The following is a 15,955-nucleotide window of genomic DNA, read 5'->3' as shown; positions in this document are numbered from 1 at the left end:
GTTAATTTTGGAAGAAAAAAAATTATTTTAATTTTAAAGAAATATCGGATGACATATTTTGATTTATCAAATTACTAATATAAAATATAAATTATATATGAGTAAAAATAGTAGAGAGAAATAGAAAATTGGAGAGAGGTAGATAGATGAGAGAATTTAAGAAAGAAGTTTATTAATTTTGAAAAAAATATTTTCTCTCAATTTTAATAAGAGAGTGTCACGTGACACATTTAATTATTAAATTAGATAGTAATATATGATACATAATATAAATATATTTCAATTTTCATTTTAATTTTAATGTAATTAAAGAATGTCATGTTGCATATTTTGATTGTCAAATTAGTAATTAGCCATTGATATTGATAATGATATACAAAATAGATAGAATAGTTGAAGGAATGAGAGAAATAGAAAAAGGAAGAGAGAGGAGGGAAGAACTCTTTAATTTTGGAGAGAAAGATTTAATTTCAATTGCAATGAGGGAGTGACATATGACACATTTTGGTTGTAAAATTAGTAAGGATGAGAGAAGGATTCCTTAATTTTGGAGAAAAAAACTTAATTTTAATATAATAAAAAAAGTGATATATAATATATTTTAATTATAAAATTAGAGATATATAATAGATGGTAATGATAAGTAATAAGTCTATTTATTTAATAAGACTATTTTAATTAATTGTTTGAACTACTATTGCTATATATATTTTATTTAACTTGAAATTCAGTGTATTATAAATTGAGATTAAATAATAATATAATAAATATAATATATATCTATATTTATATATTAGAAATATAATTATTTATATTTTTTATTAATTTAAATTTTTAGAAAAAGTGATATTATAACATATATAGTATCAAAATTTTATATTCAAAAAATTTAAAATTTAATCTTTCATGAATTTTAAAAATAAGAAAAATAATAGTATCAGACAAATAAAAAAAATCTATACAAAAAATCAAGTATTTCTAAAAAAAATTAATTTAAAAAATATATAAAAATATAATTATTTATATTATCTATTTCTATCCGTTTAAAGTTTTTAAAAAAATGACATCATGACACTGTCTTATAATAATTTTTTATTTTATATATTAAGTGAAAATATGATATAATAAAAAATTGAACTATTTATTACTCTAAATTAAATACTTTCAAACTCATTAATTTCTGGCACAGTAATTAGTCTTACGTTTTATAAAACTTTGCTTTCAAGTTTCAACTTTTTAAAAAAGGTTACCTTATAATAAATTATTGCAAATAATACTCGAAAATTATAATCATATTCTTCTATTTATTATTATTATGATTTTAGATTGAGATGAAGAAACTTCTAAGAATATTTATTTTGTCAGAATATAACCTTCATAATTATTGAGTGGATTTGTTCACAATTGCTTTTATTTTTTTTAGAATAAAGATTTAAATTAGTTCTAAGAAATTTTAAATTAGATACTTCAATTCTTAATTAATTTTTATTATTTTAAAATTTTTTAAGATGAATTGATCTTTGTGGACCAATTTACCTTATAATGATATTTGTTAAAAATTTAATTATATTTAAAAAATTTATTAAGATCGTATTTGTTCAACATGTATATTAAATATTTTATTATAAATAATAATGGGATCCAACTGTGCGACAAAATAATATTTAAGAGACTTCTAGAGTTATAAAGATTTACTAGAATCTAAAATGTCTTATCGAAAATTCATTAAGTATCACTTTGACTGTATATATTTTTTTAAGAAAAGGTATCCGTTTAATATATTTAACTTTTAGACATACATAATTTTTTTTCTTTTTCATAAAGACATTAAAGACATTCTTTTGATAACAAAAGACACTAAGGCACTCGAAACATTTATAATTGACATGTTTTAATTATCGATCAATTTAAATATTTTATTATTATTTTTTCATCAATTTAATTAATTAGTAAAATGTAATACTATGCTCAAATAATTTTGATGAGATTTGTCTATTGCATTGATCTATCATCAAAAACTTTTTTTTAAATTTAGTTAATAAAAAAATACATAAATAATTATATACTAATAAATAGTAAAAAAATAATTTTTTTAAATTTAATTTTAATATATTAATAATATATACATATAAAATAAAAAATATATTTTTTTAGATAATTATTTTTACGATTAATATAAAAGATAATTATTTTATTGATGATATAGTATTAGATATAATTTAATGCATTTGTAAAATAATTTTAAATTAATAATATATCAAAATTAAATTCATTTTTAAATTATAAAATATCATATTTTAATGATGTAACAATATTTATATAATTATTTAATTATATTCGCTTTTTTAAATGATTTTATTAATAAAAAAATATTTTTATTGAAATATCACTATGTAATTGAATGTACACGTAAATTTATTTATATCAATAGTGCATTAAATTAAAATTGTATATATAATTTAATTTTTATGCACGGTCATAAAATAATTTTATATATATACATTTAATTACGTAATGATACGTTAGTAAAAGTAATTACTTTTTTATATTAACGATATAAATAATTATCTAAAAAAATAAATATCATTATAATGTGTGTATCTATGTATTTATATTAGCAGAATATCCATGTCATGCGCGGATGAAATTAAAGATCACTATTTGCTAAATTCTTCAATTCGATTCTACTCATAAAAAAATTCTATTATTATTTTATTAAAAAATACATGTAACACATAGACTAAAAAAAATGTGTAAGTACTGTTTTGGTCTCTAAAGTTTAGGATCAGAATTGAAATCGTCCATCTTCTAATTTTGGATTTAAAATCATCCTTAATGTTTTTTTTTTGTATTAAAATCGTCCTTATAATTTTTTTTGAACAAAAATACCCTCACCACTACCAACACAATTACCTCCTCTACCACCACCGCCACCAACCAACACCAACACCAACACCAACACCAACATCAACACCAACACCACCACCACCGCCGCCACCGCCACCGCCACCAACCAACACCACCACCACCATCACCACCACCACAGCAAACAACAAACAGATATCAATTAACAAACTTCTTCCATCAACGGCAAACAACAATTCAGAAATCAAGAAATTCAAAAATCAAGAAAATCAACAACTCAAATCCAACAATGATTCAACAAATCAAAGATTCAACAAATCAAGAAGCAGAAGACGAAGCAGAAACAGAAATCGAAGCAAGAAGCAGAGGCGGCGAGGCGGCGACCAACAGTGGAGCGGAAGCCGACGACGATGAGGAGGTCACGGCGGCGACCTCCCTGTTTCTCCCCCTTCTTTCGCTCTCCACTCCCCGGTAGCGTGGTGAGGACGACGGCGGCAACGCGGTGAGGACGCGGTGGTGATGAAGGCACGGCGGCTCTAAGCCCGTGACCCCCTCACTTGCGATCCATCTCTCTTCGTGGTTCTGCTCACGATGGCACGACGCAAACGGCGCGATGGTGGCGGCGACTGAAGCACGAACGGCGGCGACAGGGTCTGACGGAAGCAACGCGAGCAGCAGCGAGCTGCTCCCTTCCCGGCGTCATCCCCCTCCCCCTTCCCTGCCCCTGCACCTTCGTATAACCTCCCACCCACGCGTTTTCTTCCCCTTCCCCAAACGCGCGTTTTATTTTTTTTAATTTTATAATTTTTATTATTAAAATAGGAATAAGGGTAGTTTAGGAATTAAATTAAAAATTTTAATAAAAAAGACAATTTTAATACAAAAAAAACATTAAGGATAATTTTAAATCCAAAATTAGAAGAGGGACAATTTCGATTTTGACCCTAAATTTTAGGGACCAAAACACTACTTATTCCTAAAAAAAATTACTTCAATTATATCATTTTCAACGGAAGACACGATAAAATTAAACACTTACCAAAATATCATATATAGCTTAGTTTGAATAATTTTTCTAAATAGAAACATGGTTTGAAGTTGATAGTGCGGTTAACTTGAAGCCGACTTTTGTTGCACAAAAAAAACTAAAATATTAGCCACAGGATTTAGATTGTTTCTATATGTTATTGTTTTTCTCTAAGATTATAACCGAAAAAAATGCCTATATATCTCCAAATAATAAAATTATAATATTTTAATTAATATTAATTTATATTTTTTTATTATCATTTTCAATCGATAACTTTTAAGACAAATTTTAATTAAATTTTATAAAAATAAATAAATTTATTATAATATAAAAATAAAATTAATTATTGAGTTTTTCTTTTACTAATTAACTATTAATATTATTTCTCTTTATATTATATCGATTCAAAATTTGAATTATTTTTTTATTTGTATAATTATGTCAACTTAATATTTAATTAATATATATCTAATCATGTATTTCAAAAACTAATTACTTCAATTTAAAAAACTACAAAATCTTAAACAAACGTCAAAAGTGAAAAATATAATCCTTATTATCAACAATTGGTTTCTATAAGTTTATGATCATTAATTTGCCATAAATTGAAATAGAATAATAAAAAAAACATAAAATAAATATGAAGTGTAAACGCATTGCTTTCATAAGAATATCTTAGAAGATAAATTTTGATTTTGTCAATATAGGACAAAGAAAATTAAAATACTAATAATATCATACTATTCCAGGGATATGATATTATATATATTTAGATTAAACTAAAAAATTGCTTATTACAGTATTTGGTCTTTATTGCAAATGGATTTTTGGTTATTGACAAAATTACTGATAGATTTTATTATTCTGTAAAAATTTCGTCAAAAATTATTTACCGATATATTTTTTTCTGTTATCGATATAATTTTTTTCGGTAATGGTCCCTTATTTCACTAAAAAACTATCAGATTTTCTGTCGATAATTTATCAACAAATTTTTTTCTATGATCTATTACAGACAGATTTTTTCTTGATAATCGTCACTTCCATTTCACTTAAACCGTCCGACTTTTTCGACAGATTTTTCATTGGTAACTAGCGTTAGATTTTTTGACAAATCTTCTGTCAATAATTGGAGCCTTGGAAAAGCATTCTAACTCTGAATACAGACGAAAAATCCGTCTATAAATCTGTCACTAAAATAAAACATAATTTTTTTTAGATTTTTTCATTGTAAAATAAACTTATTTTCATACAAAATAAATATAAATTTTCATCTAATTTTCATCTAACTTGTATTCAAACATTCAATGTATTTCAAAAGAATCAGTATTTAAGATTAACAATAGAACCAAACACGATGTTTGATTTTTACAATGTATCAAGAACAAAGACAATAGTACCAAATTAATTATCAAAATTTTATTGAAATTTTTACAAAAATGCACAGAAAAAGTGATTAAAACAAGGTCAATCATTCTCGATGATATCCCAAATATCATATCATATCCGTCATGCATTTATGCCAATGAATTCTTTGGCCATGCTAGTGGATACCATCTTAAGAGACTGCATATGTAAAAAACAGTAATTAATTAAAAAAATTTGATTCATCATTGATGGTTTCAGTGGCTAAGAGAAGGGGGGTTGAATCTTAGCCTCTTTTTCACTTCTGAACACTTGCTGGTCTTTGTAATACTTTCTGGAGACTTTTTTATTTTTTTCTCGTCCCTAACCACGAGACTTTTTTTTTTGTCTCGTCACTTAGCACGAGATATTTTTCGATTTTATCTTCTATGCAGCAGAAATAGAAATAGAGTAAAAGAGAGAGAAAATTACACCCAAATATATCCTGGTTCAACTGCTAAGTGCAGTGCACCCTACATCCAGTCTTCATCACAAAGATGATGGAATTTCACTATAATCATTCTTGATTACAAGCACCAATTCTCCCTAGGAACTACCCTTCCTATCTGGGACAAGTCCAGAATCTAATCCCAAACTGAACTTGACTTGGTCACTGCCAAGATTTCAATTGTAAAGTGCTAACCCAACTTACAAGGGGATTCCCACAGAATCATAAAACACAACATAGATGAACAAAAGAACTCTAAGGACATCCATGGCTTTTTCTTTTAATTTTGCACTCTCTGCCTTTTTCCACTCTATGGCTTTTTCATACAAATTTCACTGTTTGCCTGTTTTCATGAGACTCAAGACATGACAAAATTAAACAGAAAAATTATAAAATAGAATATATTGAAGGAGAAGAAAATCTGTTAGCTTAGGTAGCTCTGAGAATTCTGTGCCTTGCACTCTCACTCTTCTTCCTTACTTCAAGCCCTGGCTGTTCTCCCTTATTTATAGGAAGAAGCCTCCACGGTTGAAACCAAACAAACCAAGCTAAACTTCTTCTTCTTCAAAAAACAGAACCGGTTCGGCCAGAGAGAGAGAAGAGATAACCCATGCAAAATCCAACATGCAATTACCTCTAGTCCTTCCTTAGTCACCAATCTTCATCAACCCGAGCCCTTCAACTTTCCTTGCTCTCCAAGATGAACTTCTGGCCCTTGATGCTTCATAATGATGATAGTTTCATCTGTTCCTATCTCTGCCTCTTCCATTACATAGCCACTGTAGCTACCTCCTATGGTGGTTGAGCAAGATTAGAGACAAGCCATCCCTCTAAAGATTTTCTCTTTTCTGGCCGAAATCTTCTTCAACCATTTTTGGTATGAAGAAGCCAAGATCTCATCACCAAATCTTACCACAAGTAAATGAGAATCTTAGTCACAGTATACTTTTTGTTTGCTTTTTCTTGCCATCATTTTGATGGTCTTGTAGCTTGCTTCTAGCTTCATCTTGATTTTTACTGATAGCTTGCTTCATCCCTCCTTTCCTGCTAGACAAGACCGAAAGAGAGAGGAGAGAGAACAGAGAAAAACTTGCAATGTAATTAAAGAAGAAAATGAAAATGAGTTAGATTTATATTACCCATGCCTAGCCTCTGCTTCCTTCTTCAGATTACTTGCTTCTACCATCTTCTTCTCTGACAGTGAGGTGACCAAATGCAAAGAGAGAGAAGATAGAGTAGAAAGAAAAGCAAAGCTATGGAAGCAATGAATGTTATCAATTAAAATCAAATTCTCATGCTTTTGCCTTGTAACGTGCCCAACTCAATAAATGCCATCAAATCAGATTTTTTCTTTCCATATACCAAGACATTCATTAAATCTATTTAATTCAAAATTTGAATTCCAACCATGGAATGAGTTGGTGTCCGTGGGAAGCAAGCATTCATCTTTTGCTTTCTCTTTATTTTCAATTTTGGACCTAACCCTTGTTGATCTTGCAAGGATTTTAATTGGGCTTGCTTCTTAAATTTTTGGCCCAATTATCATTTTAATAAATCAGCCACTTATATTAATATTTTGCATAAAACTGATTATTTTTGTCAATCAAATTGGGCTTCATGCATTTTTTTGTGTCCATTAATAAAATCTGCATATAACAAAATTATTAATTAATAAGTGTGGATTAAAAATCAAATTAATAATTTTGTAATTAATTGTTTTAATAATATTTGATCATCATCAAATTAATATGGAGTTTTTCAAACTCATCAATCATAAACTACTACATAGTGCTTGGGACAAAGGGCAAAAAATTAAAGAACTTTCTCATTAAAGTTTTGGTTATCAACTTGAAAAACAGAGTTTTTTTTATGAATTGCAAAAGTAGTGATAATCTTTGAGAGACTATTAACAAATCAATTCCTGTATTCTTTCTTTATTTTTTTCATATTTTTTAAAATTAATTTATTATTTTCAAGCAACACCTTATTAGATATCCAACAGCCTATTAGCAGAACTTTGCAAATAGGAAACAACTATGCTTAATCTCACCTCTTTTTTTTCTCTATTGATCTGTTCATAGCACAGAAAATCCTTATGGAACCCAAAGTTCCTACATGAATTCCTTTATGAAGCACATAGCTAAGAGAAGACAAGTACTTTGAAGTTTGAACTTTAATAGAATCATTGACTTGAATTCCAAATATACAATTTTAGTAAATGGAACCACACCTCTAAATGAAGATGTAACATTGTTTCATACGAGTCTAAATATTTTAATAATTTTGGTATTTGCTTCACCAATACCAAGTAGCATGGAGATACTGTTTATAGTCATCTCAGCAAAATACTGTTCAGCAAGTGAATCAAAGCCTTTAAATATCAAATTACAAACATTCCTCTCTTCAGCAAACAACTTGACCTGTCCATGTATATATAGTTACTTACATATTTGAATAAAAAACAGAAAGCAGATAAACCAATTCTACAATCTTCTTACAGCTATAGGCAGAAAAATCATTGTAATATTAGTATAATGCTACCTAAATATGTTAAAACGATAATAAAATAAAGAACAATAATATAGCATCTTAAAAAAAATCATAAACATCCTCCTAATACTATTTGAAGTAAAAGTTAGATAATTTCAAAATCTTGGAATCTTATAAAATAATCACTTATTCCTTGATTTAGTAGTTAAAACCAACATTATCGAACTTGAAAATTCACCTAAAATCGTAGAATTTAGCTACACTTGAATCAGCAAACTCAATCTAGAGCCTACACTTATCAAATTCACAAATTCACAAATTCATATACTAAAAAATTGCAATAAATTCCAAGTACCAATAAACTGAACTAAGAATTTAGAGTAGCAACTAAAGAAATAAGAATTCTAATTACAATTATACATGTAATAGTTTGATATAAATAGTTCAAGCTCAAATTAAGATAAAAAATTGTTCATTTCAAACTAAAACAAATGCATTTATCCACATAAAAAAAATCACAAATAGAGTAAAATTATGGAAGTTTAGAATAGGTGATCGAATCTCTAAGCTAAAAATTAGAAACATTTAAACAGAAGAAAGAGAATGAAAAGGATAAAACTACCATCTATTTTGAGATACCAGCATATGATAGAAGCTACAATAGGAACAAGAAGCTCAATCAGCATCAACAGAAACAAGAAGATAGAAACTGTAAAGAAAAATTAATAAACCTAAAATTGGCACACAAAAAATTGAGCCATAAGCAATAGAATCACAAAAATTAGAGTATACCTGAAATTCACGAAGGGAGCAGACGCAACGAAAGCGGCAATGAAGAGAGTTCTGTGAAGATGGCGATGAAGGGAGCAGACACGACAAGAGCGGCGTAGAGAGTTCTATAACGATGGCGATGAAGGAAGCAAACCCGATGAGAACGGCAACGAATCGGAAGTGGCTTGTGCGATGCAAGGGATGACAAAAAGAGAACGTGCAATACGAGCCGCGATATCGGCGGGAAAAGCTCGTGCAACGGAGAGAAGAAGCAGCCCTGCGACGAAGAGAGGAAGAAGCTCGTGTTTTATTTGTGTGGAGTATGAATGGAAATCGAGAGAGTGGGGTTAAGTTAGATTTAACTCTATATTTTTCGACGGAATATTTTATATTACAGACAGATTTTTTATCTATAATAATTAAATAAAATACAGTATTTTATTCATTTAAATACAGATGAATTTTCTATCGATAATCATTTCTCACAAAAGTACTAATTTTTTGGATAGAATTATCGATAGATTAGATTTTTTTTGTCTATAATTCATACTAATTCATTTTTCTTTGGTTTTGACGAAAATTTCCTTGCAAAATCTCTCTTTCTCTATGAAATAAAATCTGTCAAAAAATATTAATATATAATAATAAGTAGTTTTCTAGTAGCGGGTGTTTTGTGAAATTGATAGCTTTAACGCATTCATCTTGATTTCTTCTCAAATTGTCGAAACAAGTCGGTCAAATACCACTGATATTCTAACACGAATTGTTGATCTTATTCATTTGGAGTGGGTGGGTTCATTTCAATGTTGTTCTTAAGAAGTTAAATTATGTGGCTGATAATCTTACTAGATTAAGGGTTAATGGCTCAGTTGACTCTATGGAATGGTTTATCTGGATGAGGTTCGAGAGCGTGTGACCATGAAAGCGGTGGCCCTTTTGTGATCATCATTTAGCTTGGGTTTTTTCTATTTCTTTTTTTTTTTCTTTCTTTCTTTGTCCTTTTCTTTTTTCTTTACTCTATCGCTACCCCAAAAAAAATTGTTTAGAATATTGACCTACCAAGCTTATGAAGCCACGCAAAATCGTTTAGTTGTTTAAAGCTCTCATTAATACATGACTGAGAAGAAATTGACTTAGGATCTTGGTTATATTTATATACTGAAAAAATTCGGATCTCTTAATTTATGGTAATTTAATTTTTGGTGACTTTGGGGGTAGTGTAATAATAATGAGAGAATGAGAGAGAGAACATAGAGAATGGTTTGTGAGAGAATTGGTGACTCTCATTATGACTGAATTTGGTGCTTGATTGAACTACAAGCTAGCTATTTATAGTAGCTTCACATATATAACACGTGAAACTACTGCATATAATTGCATGCAGAGACTACTATCTAACTAACAGTAACAAACCGAAACAAACTGGTGTCCCACGTCACTAGCTTTCTAACTAACTTCACCTCATTCCACATGAAAGAGAATATGATCAGACCCTCAGTAGAAGAAGAGAAGTCCACATACATACATATATAGCTGCAGAGAGTACAAGTTGTTAGTTACAGTTAGTAAATTGGTTACAAGGAGCTGCTTAAGTTAGTTATACTTGCTGAGTCAGTTAGTGTTAGTTAGTGAGTCATGTAAGATACCTATAAGGCTATAAAGCCTGACGTAACTAATTTTGATTCAAAATTAAGTTTTAAGATTTTATTTTATCATTTTCTTATATAATTAGTTACAACTACTGCATCTGATATTCAAATAAAGAAAAAAAATTAAAAAAGATACAATTGTGTCTGCTTTTATATACTTAGTGTACTAACAAGTAAAATAATTTATTAAATATAATAATCATAAAATTAATCAAAATGACATATACCTTACCTTATATTTTAATTAAAAGACATTGAATGAAAAAAAATAAAACAGGGCTACCAGTACAGAATACAATTATAATATGTATATATTAAATATCAGTAATTAAATTAGTTATATCTATAAAATATATATTTAAAAAACTTAAGTAATATATATTAATATACAAATATATAGTAATTGTTTTATAATATTTACATAATATATTTTTTATTGTTAGTATATTATATAAGACAAAGCTATGACATTAGTAAAGTAGAATATGCAATTTAAAAATCAATCATATTAAATATATATTAAAATTAATTATTAATATAAAATATAAATATATATTAAAAATAAATTAAATAATATACATATTTATATATAAATATATTAATATATAATTTTAATCTACAGTTAGCATTTTTTTTCAAAAAGGTAAAGTATTAAATTTGTCTTATGTTTGGGCGTAATTCTCTTTTAGTCTTTAAGATTTAAAGTGTCCTATTTGAATTCAAAAAAGTTTTATTTAGCATCAATTTAGTCCTACAATGAGGTCAAATTTAAATAATTAACGGAATCTCCTACATAACAACAGTACAAAAATAAAATTGATAATTTGGAGAACAAGTACAAGTTCCAGAGACAAAAAAATCAACCGTTGATACATCAAAATATCAACGGTTGATTTTGTGCCTCTAGAGCTTATACTTGATGTATCAACGATTGATTTTGTGCCTCTGGAGCTTGTACTTGTTCTCCAAATTATCAATTTTGTTCTTGTACTATTGTTATGTTCCGTTATTTATTTAAGTTTGACCTCACTGTGGGACTAAATTGATATTAAATGAAACTTTATAGAATTCAAATAGAACACTTTAAACTTTAAAGATTAAAACAGAATTACGTTTATAGGATCAATTTATTACTTTACCCATTCAAAAATAATAGGTAAAGTAGCGCATTCACGGATTCTAACCGATTAAGTCCCGCATCAAAGAGTTATGCAAATAGTAATAATAAAAAACCATGTGGAGCATGGGTAGTGGAGAATTTGAAGAAGAGAAGATGGTTGTAAGGCTTTTCCGGCGTGACAATAGTTGACGGAAAATTGGGATGGTTGACGGAGTCAGGGAACGCTTGAGTCTCCAAACACAACGCCGATCGTGGCTGATACACAAACCCGTCTTTCCCCTTCTCATTCTTCACATAATTCGCAGTGTAGAATTGCAAACCCGGTTGATTCGTCGCAATCTTCATCACTCTCCCTGACCTCTTATCCGTCACAATAGCCGCAACCCTAATCTCATCCTCGTCATTGTCAAGAACATAATTTATGTCATAGCCATTGGTCTTGGATAACTGGTCAATCCTAGAGCCAACAACTTGTGGCTTAAGGAAATCGTATGGGGTTCCTTGGACGGACGAGAAGTTTCCAGTGGGAATGAGGTTGTCATCGACCGGTGTGAATTTGGATCCGAAGATTTGAACAACTTGGTTAAGGATGTTGCCGCTGTTGTGGTTTCCTAGGTTCCAATATGCATGGTTAACCAGGCTCACTGGTGTTGCTTTGTTTAAGGCTTTTGCTTTCATGACTATGCTCAAACTCCATTCTTCACTTAGGATGTAGCTCACCGTTACCAATACGTCACCCGGAAATCCTAAAACATAAATTTTCAATATTCTCATTAGAAATTTTATCAAGATCGGTTGAGGATGTCTTTGCGCCGAAAATAATTACTAAGATATTAATAGATATTATATTAATTAATAAACATAATAAACTATTTGACGATTCTTAAGTCATATTTACAGAGAAAGACATATTCATATCAGTGCAACGACCATTTTTTATTATTAATTGTGTTATATATTGTAAGTGAAATTCATATAAAAATACTCATAAAAGTTTAAATATTATCACAATTATATAATGATTCAAGTGAAAAACATTCGTTTTATTACCTTCTTCACCATCAAAACTGTGGTAGCTGAATTTGATTATGGGTCTATCACCGTCTCTTTGATACTTTATCACTTTCCAAAGCACATCACTAAATCCTCTAGGTCCACCTAAGTTGAGGACAAGCACAATTATGAGATAATCTTTCTATGTGACATGTTTTTCTTCATCAGATCTTGTTAGCAGTAATAGAAATTAATTAAATTAGAATTATATGTGTTTAGTTAGGGAAATAAAGTAGACATATATAGTACTAGCACTAGTATATATGTACCATGAAGTGTATTGTTTCCTTCATTAGCAATTAATTTGTAATGGATTCCATTTAATGTAAACTGAGCTCCTCCAATTCTGTTAGCAACTCTGCCAATAGTAGCTCCAAAATATGTTGTATCGTTCTGCAAATTAAACATATAGTTATTGATTTTGTACATAGAAATGCTTTAAAGATATATATTGAATTATTTATTCAATCATGTAGTGGTGAATCTTACTTTACAAATGAGAGCAACGTTGCTTGTATATATATATATATATACTGTAAAAAAAATTAATTTTAACAGTTGATTTTAATTAATATATAATATATTTTATTTTTTTATTGTTTTTGGAACAAAATAGTACATTGCATGCAATTATTGTACCACATGAAAGTATCTGCCAGTAATCATTTTCCGGTACAGCTGTGAAAATGTCTGTTTTTTTTTTATTGTCAGATTTTTTTATGGATTTTTCTTTTGGCTTCCTTCCTTTAATATAAGAGAAATTTTACGTAAACATAGTGAAAGTAATTTTATGAATAATCAACTTAATTTAGCCAATTTTCTATTTTTTTCATTAAAAATATTGATCTTCTAGCATTTTTTTAACTAAAACTATTCATCAATCATCATATAATTTTAAGATTTAATTCTAAGATATCTTGATGACCTAAATCCAATAATTTTTTAGTTAGAATATAAGATGTTTATTATTTTAATAACTAATTTATCATTTTTATTATACACGTTTAACTAATAAATAAAAAAATTAATATGCTAGTTATATATATAATGCAACTATACATGGGGTTGGTTGTCAACTAACTATTTTATGGAGTAACAGAGCACGTGATGACAAGAAAAGTAAGCTAGCGACAAAGCTAATAAGTGTGACAAGTGGTAAACTATACAGTACAAATGTTAGCTATCACATGTTTGTGTTTGTGTTTTGTCACAGTCCAAATTATTTTGCTATCAACAGATGAATATAATACAGTTCGATTCATCATTGGGCTTCTCCAATTTAGAGAGAAAAAATACAACAATGAATTATCAATTAAAAAATCAACGATTTAAATATTTTATAATAATTTAGTATATGTGGTAACTACTCCTTTAAAAATAATTATGCATGTTGTGTTTATAGTTCATTAACTCTAAATTTAATCATTCTTTTCCATCAAGAGAATAGTTTAGATATTTTAGTTTATTAAAAGCAAAACAATCTCAAACTTTTATTGAGAATTATTAGAGATATAATCTTTTATTTTATTTTTTTTATAAATTTAAACTTTTAAAAGAAATAGGATTATGACATAGTATTAAAATTTTGTTTCAAAAATTTAGAATTTAATTTTTGTATTAGTGAATCTAAAAAAAATAACATAAAACAAATAAAAAAAATTCTAAACAAAATATCAAACAAACTTAAAAAAAATTTTTTTTAAGAGAATACTTAAATATATAATCATTCATGTTATTCTTTGGCTCTCCTAACTTAATAATTTTTACAGGAGATGAAAGGAAGAAGAGAGAGAAATCTTTAGGACTGTTGTTTTAGTGAAAACATACTTTCACTGCTATTTATATTAATAAAATAAAAAATATTAAAAAAATAAGACATATTTTCACAAACAAGCATAAATATATAATTAACTACTAAATTAATTATTTGTATAAATACATATTAAAATAATATAAAAATATTAAAAATATGTATGGTAATATATATATATATAAGTTAGTAGTTAAATTTTTACGTAAAGATAATATTTTTGTTGATAATTAAAGAAATAATTTATTAAAACAATAGGCTTACAGTGTATGCCTCGGGAGAATCATATCCAAGAAGAATGTCTCCCAACTTTCCTAAAACAAACAACATTGCAGGAAAAGAAAAATAATGAAGTTAGTGAAAGGCTTTTGAAAAAATAACGAAGCAACACATAGAAACCTGGAAGATTTAATTATAGTTCTTTTGAAGATGAAAAGTGAAAACTAACACACACACACTGAAGAGAGATTGAAGCATATGTACCATATTTGTCCGGGAGTACTAAGGAAACAAGTGTGGCACCCCAGTTAGTGACCTTCAAAGTAAGGTCACCCTTCTTTAATTCAAAGACCCTAATTTGGTCTTTCTCCTTCTTGATGATAGATCCATTAACATACCCAGAAGCAGCTAACCATACAACATATAATATCACTAAGAACTTGCTCATTTTCCTATTAATGTTATATTCAGACTGATTATAATTACAATAATAATAATGGGCTATAGAGAAGGATATAACTAGCAAAAGAAGAACATTGAAGTAAGGAAGAAGGACAAATTGGTCAATGTAAAATGTGCGTGGCTTTCAGACTTATTCATCAGTTGTAATAGGCTGTGGCCATTTTATATACCTGTGTCTGGATTCCAAGTATATTTTTGAGTTATATTACGGGTAAATTGAATTTAGGTCGAAAATTATATTTTATAATAGTAATAATTTTATATTATTATATAATTTTATTTTTGTTTTAAAATAATTTAGTTTGATATAAATATTATATTTTATTAATTTATTACATAAAATTTATAAAATTATATATCGAATTGACTCAATTTAATAACCTAATTTATTTTTATTTTATGATTCAATTTAACTTTTTAAAATGCATCTAATAAAATATTATAATCAAATTTAAATCTTAACAAAATTCGACCTGACTTAGCCCTTATAAATACCACTACACAATTGTATCTACATTTTAATACTAATATATTAATAATTACAGTAATTTATTATTTTATTTATTAAATGTGTAAAAAATAATAATTGTGATATTAATCAAAATAATAAAAGCTTATATTTGAACCAAAAAAA

General features: G+C 27.7%; 1 protein-coding gene and 1 long non-coding RNA gene across 2 annotated transcripts; both read right to left on the bottom strand.

The window, feature by feature from the left end:
- Positions 1 to 7,902: 7,902 nt before the first annotated feature.
- Positions 7,903 to 9,401, bottom strand: LOC140175898 (uncharacterized). The gene is made up of 2 exons (XR_011866902.1): positions 9,030 to 9,401; positions 7,903 to 8,167 (listed from the first exon to the last, which is right to left on the bottom strand). It is a non-coding gene; the product is annotated as an uncharacterized lncRNA (long non-coding RNA).
- A 2,345-nt stretch (positions 9,402 to 11,746) lies between these two features.
- Positions 11,747 to 15,498, bottom strand: LOC112716376 (uncharacterized). The gene is made up of 5 exons (XM_025768283.3): positions 15,124 to 15,498; positions 14,905 to 14,954; positions 13,100 to 13,223; positions 12,828 to 12,935; positions 11,747 to 12,523 (listed from the first exon to the last, which is right to left on the bottom strand). The coding sequence occupies exons 1-5, from the start codon at positions 15,305 to 15,307 to the stop codon at positions 11,865 to 11,867; spliced, it is 1,125 nt and encodes a 374-aa protein (XP_025624068.1). The 5' UTR covers positions 15,308 to 15,498; the 3' UTR covers positions 11,747 to 11,864.
- Positions 15,499 to 15,955: the final 457 nt, after the last annotated feature.

This window comes from Arachis hypogaea, chromosome 10, assembly GCF_003086295.3.
Source record: "Arachis hypogaea cultivar Tifrunner chromosome 10, arahy.Tifrunner.gnm2.J5K5, whole genome shotgun sequence".
NCBI lineage: Eukaryota > Viridiplantae > Streptophyta > Magnoliopsida > Fabales > Fabaceae > Arachis > Arachis hypogaea.
Note: the sequence above shows the minus strand (reverse complement) of the source record. Positions and strands in the feature narration are given on the sequence as shown.